General features: G+C 45.4%; 2 protein-coding genes across 3 annotated transcripts in view; one reads left to right on the top strand and one right to left on the bottom strand.

Annotated features, from left to right (window-relative positions):
- Positions 1–12,125, top strand: part of HTT (huntingtin) — a 1,924,961-nt gene that overhangs the window by 842,634 nt on the left and 1,070,202 nt on the right. For both annotated transcript variants that reach the window (XM_078678546.1, XM_078678545.1), the window contains one exon: positions 8,304–8,527. In XM_078678546.1, coding sequence (XP_078534672.1) covers positions 8,304–8,527 — 224 coding nt within the window. The remainder of the gene's footprint in view (positions 1–8,303; positions 8,528–12,125) is intronic.
- Positions 2,112–2,860, bottom strand: LOC144821951 (calpain small subunit 1-like). The gene has a single exon (XM_078679094.1). It carries the CDS (start codon positions 2,763–2,765, stop codon positions 2,112–2,114), a length of 654 nt encoding a protein of 217 aa, XP_078535220.1. The 5' UTR covers positions 2,766–2,860.

Genomic DNA, 12,125 nt, shown 5'->3' with positions numbered 1-12,125 from the left:
TCGGGAAAATCCAATAATTCTGAGATCAGCTGACCAAACGGAAGAGGTCGAAACTTTTGACCAAACGGAAGAGGGCCATCAATGTTGTGCCCATAATACCCAACCACTGTGTATAGCTGATTGTGGCATTTTATCTTCGCAATTACCCATCTGCCTGTCCTGTCCACTCTGCTTTCCATTACCTCAACGTGGGCGTTAGCTTTTATCAATATCGCCACCGCTCTTATTGTGAGTTGCTGTTCCGTTCATATCAAACTTTGCACCCATTCTTTTCTCGAATAGCTCTTTCATCTCATTACAGGTTAAGTGCGTCTCTTGTAGCAAGATAATTTGAGCTGGCGCATCCTTTAAGTACTGCAAGAGCCTCTCCCGCCTATGAGATCCTCTCAAGCCATTTACATTCCATGACAAAAATTCTATACGCGGCTTCTGACTATCTGCAATTTCTTTTTTGTTCTCTCTGGCTCCATTGCATCCTGAGTTACAATATATATATAGAGGACAAGCTTTTTAAAAACTTTTTTTCCCCATGCTCCCACACCCGTGCACTAACCACAACCCATGACCCCTACCCCCCTTCCCTCGGGAAACCCTCCTCTTCTTCCTTAATGGCTCAAAGCCTTAGAAGGCCCCCATTCAGGAGATTTACTTCTATTAAATATCGTGCCCTTATTATCTAAAATGTACTTCCAAAAGGATATCATTTTCTATATTATATTATCTATGCTTTATGCATTGTTTATGCTCGCGGAGCAGTCGGATCTGAAGATTATTCCCCATCCCGTAGTCTACCTGGCGGCTGCCTCTGAGATTGATTCTAAAAAACTCTGCATCTTCAACTCTGCGGAAATTCTGCATTTTATTGTCATACATAACACGCAGGCTGGCGGGAAACTTTAACTGTACTGTCACTCCCAGACTCTTAAATGGCTCAATCAGTTTTCCTAGTTCCCATTGTCTGTTTGCCGTAATTTGTGAGATATCTGATCTGATCTCAAAATCATTTCCATCCACTGTCAAAAGTCTTAATTTTAATGCTTTCAGAAGAATTTCCTCTTTCAGATTATATATATGAAAAATCATCCGATATTTTCCTTGGTTTGCTTTTATTCAAATTCCTCCTGTAAGGGTCTCTATGCACCCTCTGTATATCTTTCATTAATTCTTCTTCCGTTCATTTCCCTTGCAGTCCTTCTTTAAGCAGATGCACCACAAAAGATTTAATGTCCTCTCCCTCTGCTCCCTCTGTGATCTTTAAAATCCGCAGATTACACCGCCGTTGGTTGTTTTCTAACAATTCAATTTTTTCTTTCTTTCAATTGCCTCTCACTCCCTCTAAGGTCAGTAATTTCACTTGTATTAACTTTTCTTTGAGCAGTTAGTTCTCTCACTTCCACTTCCAGCTGTGCGGTCCTGGCAGTCACCTCATCCAACTTCTTTCCCAAATTATCACAGACCGACCTGATCACCTTCTGATTTTGCTTGGATATTTCAAATCTACTCCGTACTTCAGTCGTTAATAACTGAATTAGCTCCACTGCTGATTGTGTATTGTCTTGTAATACAGACGGTGTCACAGACTGAGACTGTAGTGAAAACTGAGAGTGAGGCTACGGATGCGACTGAGGCGGCAGAGGCTGTGCCAGCGTCTGCAGCTGTGGCTGAGGCTGCTGTGCCAGATGGGGTTGTGTCTGAGGTAGTGATTGAGATTGGTTTATCTCCCCCTCCAATACTTGAAATCACCATCTGTTTTTCTGCTGTTTCTACCCCTGTTTGGTTTCAAATCTGAAGCGACACAACCTGGTGTGGCGGTGTTCCCTGCTGTAGTGGGGCCTGACACTGGCTTGATTGTGGGTCCATTGTTTCAGGCAGTCCCCCCTCTACTAGCCCTGCTTGCCCCGATCTCTTTTTATGACCACCCTTTCTTGAGATTCCGAAATCTCTGCCAAAATCTGATATTTATTAGTACTTAAAATATTTTCCTCTTCTGAGGCTACTCTGGCAGGCACTAAAGTTGGATTTTTTAACAGCACTGTTTTTGGAACTACCTTAAAACAAGCATTTGCAATACAATAGGTCTCCCAGTAATTAAGTTTGAGCTTTTGGCATTGCTAAATTACCAGCATTTGTTGCAGCTGCTCATTGAGCTGAAACCCAGCAGCCTGCAGGGCTGCTGGTATTTTGGAACTCCTGATGAAGCCTTCCTGATTGCGGTCGAAACTTTTGAACACGCACTGCCACTTCTTGATGTTTTTCCATAGGTACTTGAACTGGTCAAAGCCCAGCTTCCCCGTGCCATCACTGTCCATGACAGCCACCATGCTACGGCATGAGTCCAGGCTAAAGCCTTCGGTCCTCAGGTCTTGGTGTCGAGTAACCACCTTGTTCAGGATGTTCATCAGCTCCGTTGGGCAAACCTCCATGTCCTCCCCGGCCAGCTGCAGGAAGAGGCGGCGGAATTGGCGGACTTCTGGGCTTTCATTGGCTTCCACATTGGTAAAATTGCTGCGGGGAGGAGGTGGGGGCTTCGGGTTGTAGCTTGCTGCTGCTTCACTGATGATGTTAATAATTCCTCCGAGAATGCCACCGGCACCACCAAAACCCACTCCACCACCTCCACCTCTCCCACCAGCACTGCTGCCGCCACCGCCGCCACCACCACTGCTGCCACCCTGGCCGGGTATCAACCCTCCAATTAGGTTCATGATGCCACCTGCCTGGCCACCTTTTGATATTCCCCCGAGTGCCTGTTTCACGAGGAACATTTTGACTGGGTTGGTGGTGGTCGTAAGGCCGTCTCTGAGGGGTCGCCGAAGGGCTTTGCTGGATCCCGGGGTGAAGCAGCGTTTTCCTCTCCGCCTGCCTCTGCACACTGGAACGGGCTGCTCCGCCTCGATGCGTTCTTGTTCGGCTGCCAACTGTGCAGAAAAGTGGGAGCTCTGAGTCCCCGACCCTCCCTCCCCGCCCATGTCTGTGCTGCCAAGAGACGAGCCGAGCAGGGCGCCTCCGCCGCACGAATTAAAGGGGCACCTCCTCGCCCTGACTGGAAGTTCATGTCTGTCAAGAAATGATGAACTGCGTCTGCAGAAGAGATCGCTCTTGGTCCAGTGATGGTGCCAAGGTCTGTCTATCGATCTCGTGCTCATTCCTGTAATTTAGCAGTAATGCATGCACTGTCTTGGTGTTGTCCCAGGATGTACTTTTAAAATCATACACGTATTATTTTCTATTTAAGGATCCATTAGCCGCTAACTCTGGGGAACAGCAGGTCCCATAGGAAGCTGCCAACTGCTCTGGCCCTGGGACTAGGGATGTGAGAAGTGCTGCAGCATCACCATTTAAAATCCGAATGCTCCCCAGATGCGCCGCAATGTCCTGCCGTGTGATGAACTACAAAATGACGTCATAGCGTAGACGTTTGTAGTTCGCACTCCGGAAGCCCGCGCACGTGCCCACGGATGGCCAGAGAAGCAGTGCTGGTGACGCGGGGCTCCCATTCCCGAGGGAGAGCCCCGCGGAGTCTGCAGAACTCAACAAAGCGGGTAAGTGGGGCTTAGTTGGAGGAGGGAGGGAGGGTGCGCTTCTCTGTGTGTGTGTGCAGCGGCGGGCGGGGGGTCTGTATGTGTGTGCGTGCGTGTGTGTAGGTGCGCTCGTGTGTGTGTCTCTGTTTCTGCACATGCGTGCAGGGGGAGGTGTGGCAGCTTTCTAGGAGAGGGGACAGGAGCTGGCCACAGCGAGCGCGTTCACGTGCCCATGGCCCGCTCCATTCCCTGTGCTTGGCCAGCTCCTGTCCCCTCTCCTGGGAAGCAGAGTCACTCACAATTGGTCTCTGACGAGACCGCGCTTTCGCGCGGTTCAACGCCAGGAGACCTAAACAGCAAGCAAATGACTGACAACAAAACCGACGAATAGTAAGCAATAGGAAGGCACCAGGTTCATTGCAAGGTTTTGGTGCGGTCAACGAATGGGTTTTCGAAAACAGACAGCTATGACAAGTGTGCAGTGCCCACAGAGGAAATGGATTTCTAGCTCATTTAGACTAACCATGATGTTGTGCATTCTAGTCTACTGAAAGTTACACAACTTAATGCAAAACCTATTCTAGACTGACACTGTAAGCTACAAACACCGTGCTCCTGTTTGATTAGAGTATTCCCACCCCATATGCAAAACTACAGAGGAAGCAGGTGCATGCACCGTACAAGTTTTCTTCATCTTGTGCAGATCACGAGAGCAACACAATCAGTGGTTCGTGCGACTGCAAGATAAGGGCATGTAGGGTAATAATGTGGATATTTGAAGATGTAAAGCTTTCAAATTAACTGCCACTCGTGCAGAATCTAATACACATGGGCAGTTACTGTTATTATAATACAATCTTCTTTAGAAATGCTCTAAATGTGGCCGAATGAGTTTCCATAGTCTATTGTTTAACAGACCTAACATAAGCAATAAACTCATTTTACAGTTGAAGGTATTTTGCCATTCACGAATTCCTTATATCTCTTTATTTTATTTGGTATGTACACACTGATATTTGGAACACAAATCCTGACATAAGAACTGAGGCGGCAAGTAGCAGTAAATGTAGTTGTGGTAGGAAACACAAGCCGGTGAAGTTGAATTTGGTTTTTTACATGGATGCCCATTTGTAAACAAGAAACACATGAAATGTTAAATAGACTGACACCAGTTTGGTTTCACGAAATACAAATTGCTTCAGTGAGTCACGGAAAGTATTCCTTGTTTTGGCCCGCAATGATGCTCTCAGCACAGCACTTGTCAATGCTAAATAATGCACATTTCAACCCCCCCACTTTTTCTCCTTTTTATTAACATCTGGGATTTTTTTTTACTTTTAACTACCCCAAAAATATTTCAGGACTGGAGTAAAAGTAATAATTAGTCTTCTTGGACAGGCTAGTGGAAAGTTAAACGTCCCCCAAATATTCTAGATCTGGACCCGGAATAGTAAATTAGATTCCTGCTGTCCCAAAAACCCTCCATGGCACATAGGATAGAAACTGAAACCTGAAGGCCATTAGGCATTTGCTCCCTTCGAACCACAAAACTCAAATTTTGTTCAAATTAAGGCTAAAGTTTAGGCCAAAATAATAACTTTGCATTTCCGAATCGTATTACTCCCTCAAGACAAAACTGACATAGGCACAATGAACATAAAGGTTCGCATAGGTTCATAATGCAAATTACCATCAAAACCTAGGACCACAAAACATTTTGTCGGCAATGTAAACATGAACGTTTTGGCAAGCTTTTCCTGCAGCTTTGGCGTCTTATATTCTTTGTAGCTCAGGGTGTTTTGATAGGAAGCCGTCAGGTCAGAACTGTCCCATTTGGAGGGCAAAAATTCCAGTTTCTATTTGAGGAAAATGCAAACATCCAAACGTAGCACTCCCTCGCCTAAAATAGCATACAGCTTAATATGGACACACACCTCCTCGCCTTCCCAAGAGCAACGAGCGATCGTCCAAGCCAAAAGGCTTTGTTTGAATCCTGCCAAGTGACTCGCCTTTGGCTAAAGGGTTGTGGCTATCAAAACAAATAACAATGAACGCAATAAAGAAATAAATATGAACTTTGGGAATCTCCAAAGCTTGGCCACTTCGCGCAATGCGTCTGATTGACAGTTTACGTCAGCGGGAAGGTGTGGCTCTCAAGTAGGAGGCGAACAATGCTCGTTGCTGGGTTAATCTGCTCTGTCATTGGTTGTAAGAGCAGCCAATCTGGGAAGAGTAGTTATTATACACCCGCGCTCTCTCTGAGTGGGGAGGCAATGTCCTGCCGTGTGATGAACTACAAAATGACTTCATAGCGTAGACGTTTGTAGTTCGCACTCCGGAAGCCCGCGCACGCGTCCACGGATGGCCAGAGAAGCAGTGCTGGTGACGCGGGGCTCCCATGCCCGAGGGAGAGCCCCGCGGAGTCTGCAGAACTCAACAAAGCCGGTAAGTGGGGCTTAGTTGGAGGGGGGAGGGTGCGCTTCTATGTGTGTGTGTGTGTGTGTTGTGCAGCGGCGGGCGGGGGGGTCTGTATGTGTGTGCGTGGGTGTGTATAGGTGCGCTCGTGTGTGTGTGTGTGTCTCTGTTTCTGCGCATGCGTGCCGGGGGAGGTGTGGCTGTGTGGCAGCTTTCCAGGAGAGGAGACAGGAGCTGGCCACAGCGAGCGCGTTCGCGTGCGCGTGGCCCGCTCCATTCCCTGCGCGTGGCCAGCTCCTGTCCCCTCTCCTGGTAAGCAGAGTCACTCACAATAGGTCTCTGGCGAGACCGCGCTTTCGCGCGGTTCAACGCCAGGAGACCTAAAAAGGTTCTCAGAGACAGGGTTATCTTGAGGTTGGAGGCTTGAAACTCTCCTTTCTATACCTTAAGATTTTTCTTTTTAGGGGTCTTGTTTTGGGGGTTACCCATTCTCCGGGATCATTACCGCCCTCCCTGTATGTGAGGTAGTTGCCTTTCCTATTTCGCTTAGGTTGCGTGATAAGAGTTGCCCGCCCCTCATACGACCAACCCCTTTACCACTTCTCAGGTGATATCTTTTCTGCAGGGTTTTTACCACTCCTACCTCCCGTACAGTCAGAGAGCCGACCACTGACTGGACATCCCCCCTGCACCTCTCTTCACTTGGAGTCCAGACACACTTTTTGCCGAGGAGCTTAGATCTATTTTCTGACCTCTTAATTCGTCCCTGCCTCCCCCTCTCTAGGCCTGCTCTCTTCGTATGCTGTACCCTTCTTCTCCCTCGCCTCCTCTGTCCCCCCTGTATCTGTAATGCGTCTACTCACTTCTAGTCTCTCTTTTTGTAGCCCTCCCTGGCTTGCTCTCCGCGCTAGTGCCCTCCGGCCCCTGTCAAGTGCTCGCGCCACACGGGCCCAGCAGGGGTCCTGTATCTGAGATTTTGCGGTATCCACTTTCGTCTTCCTTGTGGCCTCCGCACATTCTCAATACCGACTCTCCAGCCGTGCTGCCTCTTCGTGGTAGGAACAGCCCCACGTCCACCGGCGACCAAGACCTAGCAGTGCCTGGAACTCAAACTACCGAGGTACAGCGAGACTGCACACTCGATGCGCTAACACTCGCGGCGTTCTCGGCTCACTGCTCGCACAGCGTCTGATCCTCAGTTAGGCACAGGAGCCAGGCTCGCGGTTCACAGGTCGCTTTAAGATTTTCCCGATTTTCCTCAGACTAAGCGATCTCCAGAGTCCCAGAGTGCTCCTGATTCTTATTAGTCGACCATTAATAACCTTAACACCCTTTTTTCGGCATCTTTTCCCAAAGCTGCCACTGTTCTCACTCCTCCTTCATGGGAACCTCCACGACCGCGTTATAAGCGGCCGCCATGTTTCCCCGAGCCTTCGACGCTCATCCCCTCCAGGATGCCGGAAGGTATATACAAATTCTTATTCAAATCATCTACAAGCACTAGAACTATCTGGAATTGAGTTCACAGCCAAATCCATAATTTGTTTTTCTCAAAATGTAGAACTTACCGGAAGGTTTCTAAACAGGATTTTAAAAAAAAATTCAGCATTTCTGATGTACTCATGGACATCATTTGTATTTTTTTCCAGTGTTGTTTTTGTCCTGAAGAATGCATGTGATAATATATTGTTTTTTTTCAAATTAAAAATCTGTTAGTGTTCTTGACACATTTTAAATGTGGGTACATTATGCAAATAATGGATCACCTGCGACTATAACATAGACAAAAAAGGTAGGCATGCTCGTATGTATACTCCTTACATTACTTCATGCTGCAGCTATCCTTGAACCATGCGAAATGAATTGTTATGCTGCCTAAGCATTCTTATACCAGATATCTTCCTGGCTTGGGGGGCAGCAGTAGCATAAACGTTTAATTGACTCAAGGCTATCCTGCCTGTCTTTCCAGCCCTAGACAGTGGTGAGACATGTCCTATGGTTTCAGTACACTGCCTTTGCTTGACCAGAATCTACGTGTTCTATTACTGTTCTGGTATTCCTGTGTGAGAGCCAGATGCTGTTACAGGAAGAATATGCTAAGAGTCATCTGAAGTTTGAACTTCATCCCTTCATACCAATAAAATGAGAAGGACCACACCTTCTGTGGGACATCTACCACTGGTATTAAATAGCTTGATAGACCTGAACTATATACAGAGCGCCATTTGATGCGCACTATACATCCGCTTTTCCTCATTCTCACCATAGTACTGAAGAATCAATTTTTTGTATTGATTATCTTATCCTGTTTGAAATAAAATTACATAAATGTCAAATATGTTACTGTGTTTTCCTATGTTTTCCTAGTTGCTGAAGACTCTCTTTGGAACAAATTTGTCATCCCAGTTTGACGGAATTTCTTCAAACCCCAATAAAACCCAAGGCAAAGTTCAGCGTCTGGGCTCTTCTAATCTGAGACCTGGTCTTTACCATTACTGCTTCATGGCACCTTATACACACTTCACACAGGCCCTGGCTGATGCTACTCTGAGGAACATGGTACAGGCTGAGCCGGAGCAAGATGCTTCTGGGTAACTAATGAACTAATATTAATTGACTGTTCTAATGTGTATCTACACTTTTTTGTCAACTGGAGCACAGTGCTTTTTTTCTGCTTTTTTTGTACTAAGTCAAACTTTTATATTAAATCACTTGAACAACGACATCAACAAGCATGCACGTTGAGCAGGGGGTACCGGCTTAGTGGTTTTTCTTCATGGTCATACTTTATTGGAGTTCCAATAGAGCTGCATGACATCAATTGCTAATTATTCTCTGTTGCTCAGGTTGATGTCTGGCTTTGGCTGCACGTTGTTGGGTAGTCCGTTTCACAGTATAATTACCCCTTCAGCTGCTGGTTCTCTGCCGCGCAGGTGGATGGCAGGCTTTGGCTGCATTCTGCTGCAGAATTAGTCTCAACCTCTTTGGTATGGTCACTACATTTTAATTGTCACCCACAGGTTTCCACGCTCACTACCGTGTAAGCACACTTCGACATATTTGAAGCTAGCAATTCTGTCAGGTTCCTCACTTTGGTCTTAATTAATAGAGCATTAATAATAATTATAGAGATTGGCATTGCTACAGTGTGTACCACCAGAAACTGAGAATCGGTACACAATGTATATTGCTCATTTATCCCTGAGACTAAATGATTACTGACATTGAATGATCTGCCCATCGAAAGTTTAATTCATATTTGCTTGATGACATTAGAGACATACGATGTAGGCCAGTCAACACGTTAGCAATGCAAAGAAAACAGCTATGGAATTAAAACGAGCCTTTGGTAACTTTTTGGACATTTCCAATTTACCATTGTTTAACTTCACATATTTTTCCAAGTCATGAATGTTAAAAAATGATACTAGATTTCTTTAACTATCCAGTATTGAATCACTCACAAATACATATGCTTGAATCATTCCCCTTCCTGATGCTGGGAATTCCTAGTATTTTGACACAGTGGTGAACAATATTAAAATGTCTGTAGGCAGAACAGTAGTGTTTCTTTAGCAGCACGTGATTACATTTCAAACTGCTTAAACCTAACCCAAAGAGGTGGATCTGTTGAGTCATCAACTCCCTTAGCAGTCTGTCAAATAAGGCTCGAATGTGTCCGCTTTGAAAGCAAAAGGGAATTTCAGAACTGAGTTCTGCTTCAGCTCTTCATTCAGAGTGCTGTACCTTATGAAATAATACTTTTTTATCCCTTCATCTGCTAGGAAAAGGCTGGTTTTCATCTTATTTTTCACTCATGCTAAGGAATGAGAGAGAAAAGAGTATTCTGCTACAACATACTCTCTAGTTATAACAACACATGACATTTCTAGCAAACCCTAATGCGATCCAAATGTTGGGTCTCAAAAGGAGAAGGAATCCGTTTCTTAGGATAAAAGGACCCTCACCCACATTTTGGGGAATGCTTCAAAATAAGATTATTCCCACTCTGGTAATATCCTTCTAGAGTGGGCTTGACCTCTGAAAGAGAACTCTTGATATTATACATAGGCAATATAGAAACAACTATATAATTGTAATCTGTGTGGTCGCTGGATGGAAGCCCTAGAGTTTGGCCAACAACAGTCATGGGAGGGGTGGTGTGGGTTGAATTGGAGGTTTTGCATTTTTTCCTTTGGAAGATTTGGCTGCCTCAGCTAGTAATTGGCTCATCGTGTTGGCATTGAGAAGGCTGCACACCCTTACAAGAAAGGAATTTTGTTGAACTAGGAGTGGAATGTGTAGATGCCGTGATCTCTTAAGACTGGGCCAAGCTCTGGCTAGGCTGTGGATTCTGCTTGAGCTGGAGTAAAAAGAAGGCAGTCATGCATGCATGCATGCCTACCTTTTGCCTGCTGGAAGTATTTTGTTTTGGTAAGGGAAAACAAGGCCCTACTGAGTGAGGACAGTTGTTCCAACTGGTCTAAGAAAAGTCTGCCCAGCAGTAAAACAGTCACCATTCTGCAGAGAAACTAAAACTACACACTGGTCAAGGAGCAGTTCAGTTCGAAGGGTGAGCCTTTTCTGTCCTTAAAACTATGCCAATACCATTTGGGTGCATGTACCTTCCTCTTATTGCTCCAGTGTGGACAGGAGACATTTGTATTTGCTCCTCAGCATAGGACCACATCCAATTAACTAGAGGTCACTCTGAATCCAAAACAGCTACAATCATCCTTCACCCTTAAGGTGCTAGAGAGTTTGCTTGATGCAGCTATGGTCACAACAAACCCTACAGAAAGCTGTTCTTGTGGGACTGACTTGGGTGGTGTCTGATGTTTTGGGATCCATCTTGAGTGCTGATGTTAGAATATATCCTTGATGTAGACAGAACTATAAGGATGGATTTCCCTCTTCAGGTTTCCTCGCACACCCACACAATCCGATATCCATCATTTGCTTTTTAAAAATATCACATCCTAAATGTCATGCTGGGAATCCTGAGGTCAGTATTAACAAAGCAGTATTTCAGTACAGCTCTTGCCATTAACAACACCCTGAACAGGTCAGGCAGACAGTTAAAGCAGGGCAGAATTTGGCATTGGTGCTGTTGGATCTCTCCACAGCGTTTGATACTGTAGATCATAAACAACTGCTAGATCGTCTAGACTCAATAGGCATTAAGGGGAGAGCACCGACATTGCTTGAATCATTCTACACTGATCGCAAACAATTTGTTGCCCTAGCTGACTTTAAGTTACCCACTTTCACACTCCCCTGTGGCTTTCCCCAGAGCTCTTTGTAGAGCCCGTCCATTTTTAATATTAACGTCGCCCCTCTGGCCTAAAGTATTCAGTCTCTGGGATTCTCTGCTATTTCCTATGCCAGTGAAGCCCAAATTATACTATTAGTGGCAAGCAATCCTTCCGACACAGTTCCACAATTGTCTGCTTCAAGTCGGTCATTGGATGGTTTTAGCTGTTTGAAGCTTAATGCCAATAAAACTAGGGTCCTCATTTTTGGGAACGATGTGTCTTTCTGGTCACCTTCCTACTGGCTACTAGAGTTTGGTTCTTTCCCTGCACCACTAAGCAAGGTGAAGAACTTGGGAGTAACCTTTGACTCCAAGTTTACTTTCAAGGGTCATGTCAGTACTATTACTTCAGCCTCGTTTTACACATTGAATATTCTCAGGAAAGTTCTTCAGTTAATCCCTCACAGTCTTCAAAAACTGGTCCCCACAGACCTGGTGGTGTCCAGGGTTGACTATTGCAATGGTCTTTTTGTTAATATCAGGAAAAATTGCCTCACTAAAATCCAGATCGTACAAAATGCTGCCTCTTGTTTGTCGTCTGGCATTTCCAAGCACAAGTCTGCTGCTTCTGCGCTCAGACACCTTAATTGGATTCTAGGGAAATAACACATTGATTTTAAGGCTCTCTGCATCGCTTTTAAAGCAGTGCACTGTTTCAATTGATCTTTTTTAAACGTAATTTTCAATGGTATTCTGCAGCTCAGACGCTGAGATCTACCTCAACCGACAACCTTGTTGTGCCCAAATTAAAAAAAGCTGTATGGGATGGCAGAGGTTTTCTTGAGGGAACCAGCAGATTCTTCCACTCTCCCACTTTGGAGCTAAAAAATGAAACCCAATTGCTGGTATTTAGGAAAGCATTAAAAACCTTGCTT

Source organism: Lissotriton helveticus, chromosome 2_2 (assembly GCF_964261635.1).
Source record: "Lissotriton helveticus chromosome 2_2, aLisHel1.1, whole genome shotgun sequence".
NCBI classification, from domain to species: domain Eukaryota; kingdom Metazoa; phylum Chordata; class Amphibia; order Caudata; family Salamandridae; genus Lissotriton; species Lissotriton helveticus.
This window is presented reverse-complemented; position numbering and strand designations above follow the sequence as displayed.